Source organism: Callorhinchus milii, unplaced genomic scaffold (assembly GCF_018977255.1).
Source record: "Callorhinchus milii isolate IMCB2004 unplaced genomic scaffold, IMCB_Cmil_1.0 Scaffold19, whole genome shotgun sequence".
Classification (NCBI taxonomy): domain Eukaryota; kingdom Metazoa; phylum Chordata; class Chondrichthyes; order Chimaeriformes; family Callorhinchidae; genus Callorhinchus; species Callorhinchus milii.
In genome coordinates, this window is record NW_024704760.1 from 2561001 (window position 1) to 2577164 (window position 16164).

At 47.8% G+C, this 16164-nt stretch overlaps 1 protein-coding gene across 2 annotated transcripts in view; it reads right to left on the bottom strand.

Moving 5' to 3' along the window:
* The window catches only part of LOC103182475 (prickle planar cell polarity protein 3), a 31035-nt gene that overhangs the window by 4665 nt on the left and 10206 nt on the right, over positions 1-16164 (bottom strand). For both annotated transcript variants that reach the window (XM_007899520.2, XM_042342224.1), the window contains exons 2-4: positions 3439-3532; positions 1241-1422; positions 719-832 (exon numbers count right to left, since the gene is read on the bottom strand). In XM_007899520.2, coding sequence (XP_007897711.2) covers positions 719-832; positions 1241-1390 — 264 coding nt within the window. In that variant the 5' untranslated portion in view covers positions 1391-1422; positions 3439-3532. The remainder of the gene's footprint in view (positions 1-718; positions 833-1240; positions 1423-3438; positions 3533-16164) is intronic.

The window sequence follows — 16164 nt, forward strand, 5'->3', positions numbered from 1 at the left end:
TCACCCCCCCCCCCCCCCGACTTGTGTCTGTCAGCGATTATATCCGCCAGGGATTGTGAAGATAGAATTCCGCCCGGGGTCCGGATTGAGTCTTTGAACCTCTTGCCTCTTAGGTGGGAGTTTGGGCAAAACTGTTGACCGTGTAGCACTGGACTTTCTTTTTTAGGGGAGGGGGGGGGAGTTTGGTGCGGTGGGGGGGTGGGGGAGCGTTTGAGAAACGCTTGAGTAATCATAGTAATACGGTGCGATTTAATGGCATGTCGGGAATTGCTGTAACAAGTGTTTGTTGTGAGTTCACGTCGGGGTATCTAATCTCACACTCTCGTGTTTCTCCCCTCGTATTATGGTCTCTCTGTGATGGATTCCGGTTTCCGAAACACGATGCTCCCTCTTTAGTCCCGCCGACACCTGAACCCTCGTAATGTTTATACGTCTCATCGATTCACACGGGGCAGGACGATTAACCCCTCGAGCTGCGCCGTTTCCTTCCGGGGTCTCACTGCTTGCTCAGGATTCGTTTAACCCCCGTCCCCCCCCCCCACCCCCCCACTCTAAACCTCCCGGAATAACGATACAATAATCCTTGCATTTGACGCAGCGCTCGAGAGGGGAAGCTTTGTCCACGCCGTGTCTTGTTAAAAGGAATTAAGACCCTCAGAGCGCTATGCAGCCCCCCAACCCCCCCCACCCGCCCACTGAGCGTGAAATGATGACTCACATCATTGTCGTGCGGAGGAAGCTGGTACAGGAGCTGTTTGATGCGGAATTTCTCTCCCATGCTGTTGACGTAGGGAATGTTCTCCTCTGGCAGGCAGCGGAAATACTGGTGAACCTGTGTGGTCAAAGCCCTCGGCAGGTTATTCTTTCAGTCAGATATTGCTTTGAGCGAAAGACAGACAAGCAAACAGGGGGCTTACTTGGGAATGGGTGGGGGCGCGGGTGTGGGGGTAGCGAGGGGAGGTAAGAGGGTCACCTTAAGGGATTATTACCCCTGGAAAGTGATCCGCCAATCGATCAACAACCGGGTTCCTTCGCCCCGAAACTCTGGAACACTCTCCCTCAATCCCTCCACCTTGCCCCCTCTCTCCTCCTTTTCTGGGTAGCGCTTATGGTCACCTGCCCCCCAACCCCGCACCTCACGCCGGCTCGGGAGTCAGGCTCCACCACTGTTAAGCGCTCTGAGGTTCTACCAGGTGTGCTCGGAGGGCGCTACATGAGCGCAAGTTGTTGCTGTTGTTACCTGCTCGGGTTTGAGGCCAGGAGGAACCCAGGCGTACTCTTCCAGGGCACAGCCGGAGTCGTTGTCGGACGGGGTGTTGTGCTGGAAGTCGAACGTCATCTTGCTGCCGAGCTTCTTGTTCTCCGAGCACCTTCCGTCCAGCACAGACATCGCTGGAACTTCAGGCACTGCAGCGCTCTCACCTGAGACGGGACCCCCAGAGGGTTAGGGAATCTTTCACACCGACGCCGCGCGAGATCTTTAACACCGACCGCAAACCGCTCCGTGTATAATATCAACAGAAACACCGTTCGCGTTGTCTTGAAGCGGTTCGTAAACAGTAACAATCTCCTTCGCGCAGGATATACTGGAAAGTGGAGTGACTGTGTTTTTGTTTTTGTTGTTGATGCATCAAAGGCAGAACAGTCTTGCAGGCTAAGACCAGGTGGAATTTTGATCTTTCTCCTTAACTCGCATGCATCGCAGGAGAAATAATAATAACAATTACAATAATAATAATAATAATTCTCGCATTTGATACAGCGCCTCATCACGTCGTTGAGACGTCTCAGAGCGCTTCACGAGGATGTCCTGTAATTTTGTATACTGTGGAATTTGCGGAGGGAGAAAGAGCGAAGGAGACTGGGAATCTCTGCGAAAGCAGGCGTCCCCTTCCGCTGGGGACTTTAGGACCGTTGGCTCAGGCTGGAGGGGCTATGGGTGTTCGAGCTGCTTACTGCACATTCCACGGTGCTGACCGTTACCCCCCGGCTCCACAGCAACCACACCACAAGTGTACAATACACCGCATTGTGTCCAGCAAGCCGCCTGCCTCAAGCTGCGGGGTGCGATAATGAAGGGTGGTTCACCACAGGTGAGATTTTCCTGGGGGGGGTCGGACGGACGGAGGGAGGTAAGATAAAGAGACCCCCTTCCCTGAGACTCAGAAAGGCTCATGTGTTTTTTTCAGCTGAGCAGTACAGCCGTCGGGAAGGTAATAATAATAATCTTGCGTTCGATGTAGTACCTTATCGCGTCGGTGAGACGTCTCGAAGCGCTTCACAAAGGCTGTGTCATAAAGTGGGTTTGGCTGCGGGCGAAACCGGACTCACCCAGGCTAGAAACTGCAATGTTCACGGAGTTATGGCACGATGGTCCTCTAACCCCATCTCCCCACCCCACCCCCACTCACCCAGCCCCCGCCCCGCTATAGAGGTGACACCACCGTTAAACCGTCTGTGTCAACGTGTGAAGTTCGCTTCCGGAAAAGTGTTTTGTTTCTCTTAACGCCGAACGTTTGACTGAGGACCGCAGGTGGGCGACACGACTCGATTGAGACATTGAGACAGAGGGCAGCGATGACAGCTGTCAGCTCCTTCAGTCCACACACACACTGATCTCTCTAACCCGGGGGGGTGGGGGGTTAGCGACAGGGTTGCAGAGCGGAACAGGAATCAACAGGGTGCGTTGAAGACGGCCCTGGACGCAAGACGTTGCTGTGTGCAAAGCTGGCCACCGCATTTCACCCACAAAATGCACTCCACTTTACTGCATATCCCGTGAAGCGCTTTGAGACGTCTCGACGTTATATACAGTATTCTACACAAAGGCTCGCGTTGGCGTCTTACGGGGCGTTTGCCTACAAAACACGGTCACAACAGAGAGAGAGCGCATTCCATCCCGACAATCCAACTCTGGAATTTCCTTGTGTAGGTGGGAATGCGGGGAATTCTCCTAACCTAAGAGACTACTAAGCGCGGTGATGGGTTTCCGCACGTGTCAAGACCCCTGGCTGACCGAAAGCAAACGAAACACACCCAGTCAGTCACTGACTTAAAGGGCAGATTTGCAAAACACATGCAGCGACACACGTACATACACAGTAATAATAATGCAATGGGAAATTAAATTGTGAAACTTAAAAAAAAATATGTATATATATATATAGAAACGTGCACCAACCAGAAAGAAGGGAGAAATGAACATTTATTTTAAAAGAAAAACAGCAAACGCAAAACACCCTCAAATCTCACAGTCTGATATGACAACTTTTAATAGTTTGAAAATATTATTATTATCTCAAATGCATAAAGTTTAGTAACTCAGTCCCCTTGAGTGACTGTGTTTTAGTTGCAAGACTCATTGACTACAGTACAATTTATTATCAGCCTATAAACACACACACACATAAATGTCTATATACCTGAGAGTTAAAGTACCTTTTTTTATGTTGGTCTGATTTCAGTTTGGAGAAACCTTTTGCTTTCTGAGCAGGAGTGACATCAGCTCACACTGTGGATGCTCCCAGCAATCCTGTTAAAGGTTGAAATATTCTGGTTAAAAAAAAGAAGCTAGATCACTTATCTCTCTTTCTTTCTCTGTCTGTCCGTCTGTTTTTCTCTCTCTTTCTCTCCTGTGCCCTGTGCGTGTTTGGAGTATGTCTGTTAATCACATACATGCACACACAAGAGCCAACCCACCAGCAATTAACGTGGACGTACACACATGCACTCACGCACCCACAGGAGCAGGCTTGCTTACTGCCTCCAGCTAAATTATTTTACATGCTAATAACTCTACTCGAGGAGGCAACAGTCACCAACTCACCAGCTCGCTTCATGAACCCGCTATTAAAACAGTCGCAGACTTTGTGTGGTAAACAAGACAGACTGCAATAAAACAGGGTGTTTGTGCTCCCAGTCACCAGCTTAACATCAACTCCCTGTGTCTGCGTCTCCCAAGAGTTCAATGCGATGGATTAATTGCACAAGAAGAATGGCCAAAGCCCTTGGCAGCTTCTGTTGCGCTTGCCCAAACCCTGACCCATCCCCTCATTCAATGACTTCTCTAGTGCTATGTTTGCGCTAATCTGGGGGTATATTACACAAAAGCACCTTTCAGTCAGTCTCCCTTCACCAGGCATTAACCTAAGTAGGCTCGGGGGAGACAACACAAAAGGAGGTGAGAATGTGAAAAGCTTTTTGCTGGAACTAATCCATACTTAAGTTTGTCCAAACAGTGCGTGTGCTCCTGAAAAAAAAAACCATAATCGCTTCTCTTTTCTCTTTGTGTTTGGTAATATCCCATTACATTTCCACGAAGGAACCAATCGCCAAGGACAACTCCAGTTTACTTTATTGCCAGATTAAACAGCAACACCCCCCCCCCCCCCCCCCAACCCCTCGCCAAACCAGAACCTTACTCCCAATAATCATCACTTATCACCAAGGATGCCAGGCCTGGCTCAGTTGGGTAAATTTAAAAATAAATAATAATAATTGTTATTAGAAGCCTAGCCTTCCTAGCACCGACCACCCCCCCCCTCCCACCCCCACCCGCCCTCCCTGCTCTCCACCCCTCCTGATCCCAAACCACCCCCAGACTGCCCAGCGCCTCGGGACGTCCTCCCGACGTGAAAGGCAGGCGCTGCGTAAATATCATGTGTTGTTGAAATCCGATAATAATCCTTGCGTTTCGCCCACAAAATACAGTCAATTCACTTGACAGTATATTCTGTGAAGCGCTTGGGGGTGTTTTTGAGACGTCTCAAAGACCTTCACAGCGCACAAGTGCTCTGGGACACTACCATGCGTGAGGGACGCTATATAAATGCAAGTTGTTGTTGTTCACAGGGTATATTGTAAATAATAATAATCCTTGCATTTGATATAGCGCTTTTCACGTCATAATAATAATCCTTGCATTTGATATAGCGCTTTTGTTCACGAGGACGTCCAAAGCGCTTCACAGCACACTGTAAAGTGAATTGACTGTATATGGTGGAATTGCGCACAGCAATGTCCCACAAACAGTCGTAGATTGAAAATGACTGCCCAAGGTTTCGCCCTGCCTGGAATTGACTGCGTGCGAAATGACTTTCCGAGCCATCCAAGTGCACGTATCGCTATGGCTTTATTCCCCAACCATTAATTTCAGCAAAAAAAAACGTGAAGACAAGAGTTTCTCCCTTCTGGGAGGTCTGGGTGTGGATCTGTAACTCTCCCCACCAGCTCAACGTCACACATGTTGCCCTCTGTGAGTGTAGCTATGATTTCCTGTGTTATTAAAGAGCAAACAAATAACAATTGAACGTCCCTTTCAAATCCAGGACGGCCGATTTTCTCTCTCCCCCCCCTTTCCCCCCCCACCCAACTCTGTTCCTCTCCCCCCCCCCCCACCCCCCACCCTTTAATGATTTTTTTAAAAAAGAGGTTATTCTTCCTTAAGGTAAATATTGAAACGGGAGTAAATTATGATTGCGGACTGGACAGTGTTAGCTCCTGACTCAACGTCCTCAGTCTGATCTGTTCCCATCGTCTCGAGGTCTCAAAGCGCTTCACGGGCTTCACCGCGAAGTAAGTGTAAGTGACTGCACCTTTGGTCAGGTCAAAGCAACGACAATTTGCGGTTTGATCTTCCCAACCGGTAAAACTCTAGATTTGCCCACGCAAAGCTTCCCAGCAGAAGCAGCAAATTGCTGGGTATTGACGGGTGTAATTACAAAGAAAGGACATGCCACCCAACCGTAAGAGACACCCGCACGTTTCGTATCTATTATTAAAACAAAATCCTGTTGTAGCGGTTACAATCTCAGGTCATTTACAATTATTAATACCGGGGTGTGGGCAGGTGTTGGTGTATTTCTGTCGGTCTGATTGAAACCACACTCCGTCTCCTGCCAACACATCTTTCGGAACGTGCCCTGGCCTGAGTGTGTGCAGCCCTGCTTCACTGCGAAGACATCTGAGAGACCGGCTGAGCTATCATGGATTCAGAGCGCTTTATTGTGAAGCGTAGTGACTGTGTATTTTGTCGGCCAAACGCGGCAGCCAAATACGCGCGCAGCGACGTCCCACAGACAGCGCTGTAAAGCGAGCGACCGACTTTTATACTGGGTTTTGTCGGCCAGGACTTTCGAATGGCGCTACGGGATGTTTAACGAAGGCTGCGTCGGCAGTCAAGTGTAGTGACTGCGGACGCGTTGCCTGTCGACACCAGAGTGTTTGTGTTTTTTCAGCTGAGAGCTTCGCTCTTCAATTATAATGTCGCAAGACACACGCCTTTTGCTCCGCACGATTGAAAAGCCCCAGTTTTTTTAATCGCCGGCTCAGCAAAACGGCTAACAATACTCAGCAATCTTGTTAATACTACGTTGCTACCAGACAAAAAAAAACACCAGCAAGTATTATATATATATATATATAATTATAATAAAATACCGGGGTAGTGGTTTCAATCTCAGTGTCGACACCATTTTGAGTTTGTGTGAAGTTACACAAAGTTGCACAGCAGCCCTATCACTGAGAGCTGATGTTCAAAGCCGCACGATTCCCAGCTGAGAACATTGGGGGCAGAGAACCAGAGAGCATTCGGGAGGGAAAGAGAGGAGGTGAGCGTTCGATAGTAATTCCCGTTTGCGTCTCTCCCTGATTTTTTTTTGTCGTAGCCTCGAAACTGCCAGATAGCGCCGTGAAAAAAAATAGCCCTCGCCCGCGATGCGATGCGATGCGCCTTCTCGTCTCGCCGGGGAGTGTAGTGACTGTGTATTTCTTGGCGGGTATCGGAGGGCGCGAAACGGCTGCCCGGGCCTGCCTGAAAGGAAAGCGCACAGTCACTCCACTTTGCAGTAAATCCCGTGAAGCGCAGTGAGACGTGAAGCGCTCTGTGCCAAATGCGAGGATGATTATATAGTAATAATAATAATGATAGCCATAATAATCCTCGCATTTGATACAGAGCCTTAGCACGTCTTCGAGACGCCTCAAAGCGCTGCGCAGAATACACTGCAAGGTGAATTGACTGTGTACTTAGCGGGCGAAGCGTAACGAGCCGGCTTTACAGTGAACCGCGGAGCGATTTGAGACGGTAACTGTGCCGCGGGAACTTGAGTCGCAAACCTCATCGACTGTGTGAGAGGTTCTCATTCTGTGGCAGCTTCATTGCTCGTGAGTTACGAAGGCACTTTGGACTTTGAAACGAGCTGCAGGCCTCCCTCCCTCTCTCCCTCTCTCCCTCCCTCCCTCACACACTCACTCGCTCACTCACACACTCACACACTCACTGGCCCCTGTTTCAGTCTGAGTGATCACCTTCACATCGCCCAAGAAGCATTTCATTCAAATCTTAATTACACCCCTGACGTCCGTTCAGTTTTTTTTTCCACCAGCGAGACAGAGAAAGGTGGCTTGTTCCGTTCCGTTCAGACCACCCTATACCTGCGGTTGGAACTCAGCATTATCAAACCAGTTTTCAACCAGTTTTTCCCATTTCAAAGGCTGAACGATACTATTCATAGAAACTTGGAAGCACTCCAGCGGAAGGAATAGTAACAGCCTGGATGAAGCAGGTTTTGTTTCTCTCTAATTGCGGACAATCTTTTTTTTTATGTCTTCGTTTTAAAAAAAAAGATTTGGCTCTTGCCGACCCGCACCTAATACTTTGTGGACTTAGGTAAGCAGATGCGTTCCTCCAGAGAGAGAGAGAGAGAGAGAGAGGGAGAACGCATTACGTTCCGACAATCTATCTCTGGGATTTCCGTGTGTAGGTGTGACGCGTGGAGTTCTCGGTTAGGTTTGGAGACTCTTAAGCAACGGTGATGGGTTTCCGCTTGTGTCAGACACCCGGTTGACCAAACAACAATGACGTGTAAACATTTACACATATCAACTCGGTGACAAAAATTTTCAACAACGCCACTAGACACGTCTCCTGTAGTAATAATGATAATAATAGTGACAGTAATAATCCTTGCCTTTGATATAGTACTTTTTCACGACTTCGAGACCTCCCAAAGCGCTTCACGGAATACACTGTAAAGTGTAGTGACTAGATTTTGTGGGCGAAATAGCTGCACACTCTCGATACGAACGTTGTCCCGAAAAAATTGTCTTGGAGCGTAATTAACAATTATAAACTTTATGAGTAGGGACTTACGATTTGTCCTGTATGACACCCTTCACATTGGGTGACGTCTCCAAAGTTTCAGTCTAATTAAGGTCATTCGGCTAAGATTCTTTTGATTTGGGCTGTTTCTTAACAGTCAGGCTCCCAATTAAATATGTCCCCAACTTGACATGACTTTCTTGGTGCTTGGATCGCGAGCGTTCTGGAATTCCGATTTCTATCAGGCCGAGAAGTCAGTTCGTTACATCTTTTGTTTGACGACCCCCTTTGATCATTTTGGCAATTAAGGCGAAAGAAAAACAGCCGCAGATACTTTTTTTTTCTCTCTCCTCTTCCGCAGGTTCCCGGTTCGTGCACTGCTCGTGGTCAAGAGGCTAATTGGCCAGTTGTTGACCTCCCCCCTCGCCTGTTTCCAAGCCTATTCTGCGCTTCAAAGTCGTGCAATGTTGACTCAGAGCCAACTCCTTCCGATCTTTCTCCATTAACCCTGAAATCTCCGGCTTTTTGCACCGTAGTAAAAGAGGTTAAGTGGGGATATGATGAAGGTGTTTGATTCCAAAGGAACAATGACAAGGTACCTTGTGTGTCTGCCTCAGTTGGCAGCACTCATCGAAACCCTGGTCCACACTTTCATCACCTCCCACCTTGACTATTCCAATGCCCTCCTCCCCAGCTCCAGCTTTCACAAAATCCAACTAACCCCAAACTGCTCTGGGACGCTACTGCATGTGAAGGGTCAAATGCAATGATTATGATTATCATCATCAATAAACAGGGGAAAAACTATTTCCTTTGCTTGCGGAATCTGTGACGGGGGGCGCGGAGGGGCTGGGGGGGAGTGGGGGAACAGGGTGGTGGGGCGGAGGGGGGGGTAACTGCGGTCCCATTGTTACCACAACAGTCAGGGGAGTGGTTGAAAGGAATGCTCTCACTCAGAGAGCTGTCAGGGGGTGGGAATCATTATCTCAATTGCCTATTGAGGCTCGATGAATAGAATCGTTTCAAAAGAGAACAGGAGAAGCACTGAACGGTACAAAAACATTAAGGGACGGATGTGTGTGTATGTGGGGTGGGGGGGGGTTGCAGAGGTTGTGTGTGTTGTGCGTATGTGGGAAGTTCTTTGAACCGGGATTGATAATAAAAGGTGATTAAGAAAGCCAGTGGCACAGAAACAATAGGTCAAATGGCCAACTTCTATGATGAAAACGACTCTATTTATGTTCTGCTCAGGTTCTGCCTAACGCTGATGTCTTTTTTTTATATATAAGTGTCAATTAGTTAAGTGCGCAATTGGAATAGACTCAGTTGTCATTATCAAGACAATGAATTGAGATTAGCTGCTTGGACTCCAGCAGTTACCTCAACCCAACCCATACTCTGGGCTCCCCCCAAGCCTTGGCTCTTAATAATAATAATAATAATAATCCTTGCATTTGATATAGCGCTTTTCACGTTGGGAGGACGTCCCAAAGCGCTTCACAGAACACACTGTAAAGTGAATTGACTGTATATTTGTGGGCGAACGCGGCAGCCAATTGCGCACAGCAATGTCCCGCAAACAGTCGTAGATTGAAAATTACCAATTTTTTTTTTTTTGGTTTTTTGGAGGGATTATTATTAGGCTCTGTGTGGAGTAAGGAAACTTGCCCAAGGTTTGGCCCTCTGCCTGGAATTGAACTCAGGTCTCTCACTTGCAAAGCGAGTGGGGTGAGAGAGCTACCAACTGAGCGGGTCAAGGTATTCTGAGAAATGTCTGACAGAAAGAGATGTTTGACACCATTCATGCCTTTCCCTTTCTCTTAGAGTTTGTGCAATTTTCCTTTTTAAACAGTATTGACGATGCGGGAATGAAGGGAAGAATTGTTGTCTCTTATCTATCACCACTTGCTGGCTTCATCCCCCCAAAAAGTACATCAACGTAGATGTTGCTTAGAATACAAAACCCACCCTGTTTCCTACCTCCCTGCTCACCCACCCCCAGAAAACGAAATGGCTCCAGGCACTTGCTCAGGTGGTAATTAATTCTGTTTTCTAACTCTTTTTTAACCATAGTTATCAAGATTCTGGCTGCAAAACATTGAGGTTAGTCTGTAACATTGGTGGGTTTGTTACTTTGGAATTTGTGCCCTCGTGCTACTGAAATGTAGGGTCTCGGAGAAGGAGTTGTAAAGTTGTAGGGAGCCCCCTGATGGCTCAGTGGGTGAAGGTCCCGTATCAAGTCCTTCCTCTTCGAACACGCCTTCGGTCAATCTCCTACCCCCATCCTCCCTGCCCTCCACCCTCTCCTGATCCCAGCCCCCAGCTCGGGTGCGAGAAATGTTGTTGTTGGTTGTTGTACTCAATGGTATAAAGGATCAGTTCTATTCAAGGCGCTCACATAGAGACACTGCTGAGCTCTTGACAACAGCATCAGGTCGCAGCACGAACAGCATCAAGATACCATCGCATCTCAAATCTCTGAACGCTTTTGTGCGAAATTGTGTGCTGTTCTCCTGTGTACCTCCCCTGCAGTTTTCTGTTTTAGTCTGAACCGCTGAATGAATGCAAAGATCTGACAGGCGACAGTTTATTTATTCCGGGAGTTGTAGAAAACCCTCTATTTGAGGCGTGACGTTTCTTGGCGGGGAACCGTGCAGCCTTGTGCTTATCAGCAGCAACACTGCCCGAAAAGAACAGCGCTACTCTTAAGAGTTGGTTTCTTTCGTTCAAGGCGCACGGTGAGGTTTGGCCTGCGCTGGATAGACCTAGCACCGTGCCGTGGCTGCTGCATTTCCCACGGTCAACACACAGTCACTACACTTTACAGTACGTTCCGGGAAGCAGTTCGAGATGTCGCAACGACGTGATAAGGCGCTCTCTCGAATTATCAAGGATTATCATGCGCTTCACGGAATATACTGTAAAGTACCAGCGACCGTATATTTTGTGGGCGACACGCGGCAGCCAATTGCGCACAGCAGCGTCCCACAGACACTCGTGGATTGAGTGACCAAATTATTACTATTATTGTTTTTTGAAGGGATGATTACCCTCGGAAAAGTGATCCGCCAATCTACTAAGAACCAGGTTCCTACTTACTGCTGGGCAAACAAAGGCGTAACGTTTCACCCCGCCCGGGAATCAAACCCAGGTCCTCTCGCTTGTCAGGCGAGCGCTCTAACCAGTACGTTATGGGACGCCACAAGATTGAAATCAATGTAGATTCACTTCCCGTCTGCGTGGAGTGTGCACCTAGCCAATGCCTTATCTCCTTCGATTCACAAACAGCTGCCTAACCTTTTTTTTTGTTCCTGTGGCTCTCCGCAGACCGTGTTTAAACAAGCGCCAGCAAAGATGTGGAGCGGTATTTACCCAGGGCCTGGAAGTCTGGCTTTGTTTTGTGTTTACAGCTGGTCTGAATCAGCAGCTTGAATTGCATGTTAAAAAAAAACAGCTCCCATGTGGTTAGAATATGGATTCGACTCCAAGATGGAACTCTGAATGTAAGCCACGCACATCCATCACACTGCCCGAGTCTCACCCTTCTGATTGTATCTGCGATGTGTTTTGTTAAAAAAAAATCCTCTCTGTATTTTTTGACCATTTCCTCCACCCCCAAACCCCCTCGTGTGAGCAGAGACGATCAGTCAGTTGCTGCTCAACTCTCGGGGTGGGGGAAAGAGACGAGAATTTCACCCACAGAATATATAATCAATTCACTGTACAGTATATTTTGTGAAGCGCTTTGAGACGTCTCGAAGACGTGATAAGGCGCTGTATCAAACACGAGGGTTATTATTATTATTAATGATTATTAATTACAGCCAAGCCTAATTCTGTCCACGTGTGCACTAACTATCTGCTAGGAATAATTGGATAGGGATTGAGTTCCCACCAGGTTGACACTCCAGGGTCAGTACTGTGTACTGTGGTGGGGGTGGGAGAGAGATTGTTGTTGACGGGAGTCAGAGATGTCGTCCTTCGGATGACATGTTACACTGAGCCTCTGTCTGACGATCCCCATCGCTGCATTGGAGTGACAGCCTAGACTGAGCAACTTTCAGGTCCTGACATCTGCAAGGCTTGAACCCACCACTTCCTGACTCTGATGGGGGTGTGTGGGGTGGAGGGGGAGGGGTGTAGGTGAGGAACGCTACCCGCTGAGCCAGGCTGATGGGGGTGTGGGGGGTGGGGGTAGGGGGAGTTTAGGGGAGGAACGCTACCCGCTGAGCCAGGCTGATGGGGGTGTGGGGGGTGGGGGTGGGGGGGAGTGTAGGGGAGGAACGCTACCCGCTGAGTCAGGCTGGTGGTGGGGTGGGGGGTGGGGGTGTGGGCATCTGAACTGAGAGCCCGAAGACCTCAGCCAAACTCCACCCCCCCCCCAACCCCAACAAGTTCTCCATCTCTGCCATTGAACAGATCGGCCGTTGGCATTTACAAATTAATCTGAAATAATTTCAGGACATAATGGAACACTGTACGACCTTGAAAGAACCAGCTTCTCGCTCCTGAGTTTGTTCCTTATTGCAGTTGAAACCTTCCATTATATGTGTCTTGCTTTCCTTTCCCTGGTGCCCGATTACACAACAATAATCCTTGTGTTTGAGGCAGCGCCCGCTATGCCCAGGCTCTCGAAGCTCTTCACAGGTAATAGCCGTCAAGGTGTGTGGTTTACGTTGGAGAGGACTTCCCATGCCCTCCTCTTCGACCGCGCCTTTGGTCACCCTCCTAAACCCCACCCTCCCTGCCCTCCGCCCCTCCTGATCCCAACCCTCAGCTCGGGTCCAAATCCCTGACTGCCCAGCGCCTTGGGAAGTCCTCTCGACGTGAAAGGTGCCGTGTGAATGTCATCTGTTGTGGTTGTTGTTGTTGTTGTTGTGATGCACTCACTTAACTAATGACTGTGGGTCACTCTTTGTGACTTCCCGTTGCCCGTACTGCATTTTAGCCCCCGCAGAAGGAAAAAAAAATTGAGCACAAAAGGATTAAAAATTCCATTCAACGGTGCGCCTGTAATGGGATCTCTCATTATTGTCGCGTGTGGCGCTGAACACAATTTTTAACCCGAAGACCATCTTAAATTGCGTTCAGACAGCAAGTGGCGAGGCTGTGGTTTGCAGGAAAGCAGCATATGTTATGTCGGGTTTTTTTTTGATTTGCACAACACAGCGACAGAAGTAATTCTGAAAGTGACACTCGCTGAAATGCGGTTGCTTGTCCTCATTAAATCTCCCTTCCTGCGGGAGAGAGCAGGCGAGAAACAGCGCACGCACCAAGCTGCGTCTGTCCCAGTATGTCGACCGGCTCTTTGTGGAATGATCTATCGTCTAAAAAAATACTGCTGACACTTATTCATTACCCGAGGAACGAGCAACAAAAGGCACTCTCGCAATCAGCTCCTAACAGGCTAATCCTTGCCATGTAAGAATTTACTGGATGAAAGACGACTGAGGTCCATCCATCCAGTTTGCCTTCCACCACCCTGGCAGTCACTCGCACAATGTCGCATCCCAAACCGAACACTGTATCCCCGACATGTTATTTCCTTAATTTGCTTTTGAAAGAATCGTCTTTTTCTGCTTCCACCGTCTCCTGAATCTCTCAACCTATTAACGTAATGAACGTAACATAACATCCCTAAAGGAAACCGATTGCATTGTCCTTTCACCTTCCAACTGGCGCGTGTGTGTATATTTATATATATATATATATTTATGATTTTTTTTTACCTTCTTCTGTTGTTTATTAAAGAAGTAAGGTGGGACGATGGGAGGGGGAACAGAAATTGATCCTTCACTTTGATGGGTGTTTACGGGATGTTGCTCTGGGCAAATTGGCTGCTGTGCTTGCGTACAAATAAATACGCCCTAATCCGTACAGCCCTCCAGACACTTTGACGCACTCCGGCGTGGTATCAAACGCGAGGATTATTATTAAGAACGCTTTGATTTTTTTCTTCGCAATAAAGCAAAGGGCAGTTTTTTTCAAAAAAAAATCAAAGTGTCCCTTTCGTACTTCGGGGCGATTCCAAGTTCCTGGCGCAAATTCCATCCATTTGTCTCGTCTCGTCCCAAAGCAAATCAAGACGGCGATATTGGCCAGAGAAATCACTGAGGGAATTTATTTTTTTGGAGTGAAAGGCATGATATCCATCAGACTCTTGCCTGGGTCAGTAAAGCTGAGGGATTCTTTAATGTTGATTGATGAATGCTTTGGGAATTCACTTGGGAAACTGATTTATGGCTACATAGGAGTCGAATGCTCCTGTTGCTTTGTTTCTTCGCTATTTTCCCAAAACAAAGTGTAATATTTCTTTCTCGCTCCTCCACAGTTTTCTCTCTCTCTCGCTCTCTCCCGCTCTCGCTCTCCACGCTCGAAAGCAATGAGTCATGTTGGCTGGATAGGATTTCCGGTACATCGTTCTGTTGGAGACTCTTTGTGTGTAAAGGTTAGATGGTGAGTCTTGGCAGCATATTATACCCACTGAACGGTGTAAGGAATGGAGGATAGGATACTGGAATAGATTAAGAAGCTGGTCAGTGCTGTCTTAGGAAGAGAGCATGCTTAGTTTTCTGGAAGGAAATTCCACCCGGGTCTAGGTCTCTACATTTGACACAAACTCCTCAAAGAGCTTCGCGGGTAATCGCTGTTGAGCGTAGTGACTGTTTTTATTGTAAGCGAACACGACAGCCAAGTTTGTTGACAGCCACAAAGCGAGTGAACGATTTCACGCGGAGGATTGTCAGCCTTTTTATCGCCATCGATTCGTGCTCGATGAACGCCACGGTTCACGCGTGCAAAACTGCACGGCACGGATTTGATTTCAATTTGGGCTCCGTCTCGTTGAATCACCGAGACCGATGCCTTTGCTTTTGTTTTTGGAAACGCTCAGTTAACGAAAGTAATACCTGCAAGATCGGAAGTTGAAATCACTAAAGATTTCTCTTCCTCTCCATTCCACAGAGGGAAACCTTTGAGAGATTTACAGTTCAATAATTGACCGTTTCACACCAGAGAAGTTTTCATTGAGCCGTATAATGGATTGCAATGTAATGTCATTTTTCATGGGAAACTATTGCGTTTGGGTTAACCTGTTCCTTTGGGTGACCTGCTCTGTTCGTTCGGTCTCTGACAGCAACAAAGAAGACTTGTGCTTATTGTGATCGTTCAGTTGAAAATGGAGACAACCCAAATAGGCCAACAGCAACTGGTATATTTATATAGTGCCCTTTACGCATGATAGAGTGTCAATATATAGGGGTGATACTGAGCGGGGGAAACTGGGAAGGTGACTGCCAGAAAAAGCCTGGTCTTAAAATGTAAGATCATATCGAATTTTAGAAAGATAAAAATAGTAACTATAATCTTTGCCTCATCGTGTCGTCGAGACGTCTCGAAACACTTCACTTCACACTGTAAAGTGTTTTGGGACTGTGTATTTTTAGCAAAATGACGATGACCTTACAGTTGTTATCGAGCCTTTCACATCAGGAGGGCGTCTCAGAGGGCTTAGCAGGACCCTGTATTTTGGAGGCCAGGGTTTGGAGAGAGAGTCACAGCTGATTCACCTACAGGACTGAACGTAATTCAGGATTCAATCCCATGTCCTCTGGCTTCAGTGGTGAGCTCTCTAACCACTACATTATGAGACTCCAGTTACCAGGTCACTTCCATTGATAGCACATCACCTTAAGACAGCTGATGCTCTTTATTGTTCTATCTCTTCTCCCCTTCTACTCCACCCCCAACACTCCCCCCACCCCCCCCCCACCCCACCCCCACACACACAAACACAAACCGATCACCACTCTTCCTCTCAGATCGACTTCCGCCCTGAAAGGCTACAGGGTCACGGTCTGGAAAGGAGTGTTCGAAACTTTGATTTAATGGGATAAAAAGGAAGTGGGGGCAGTGGGTGGGCGGAGAGAGAAAAATAACAGCCGTGAAGATAAAGTGAAGCAGATTTGTAATGGATTGTCATTTGCACCGATCGTGCGGAGGTTTTTAAGATTTCTTAAAAAAAATTACAATAAAATCTTCAAAAACACCTATTTCCAAAGGAC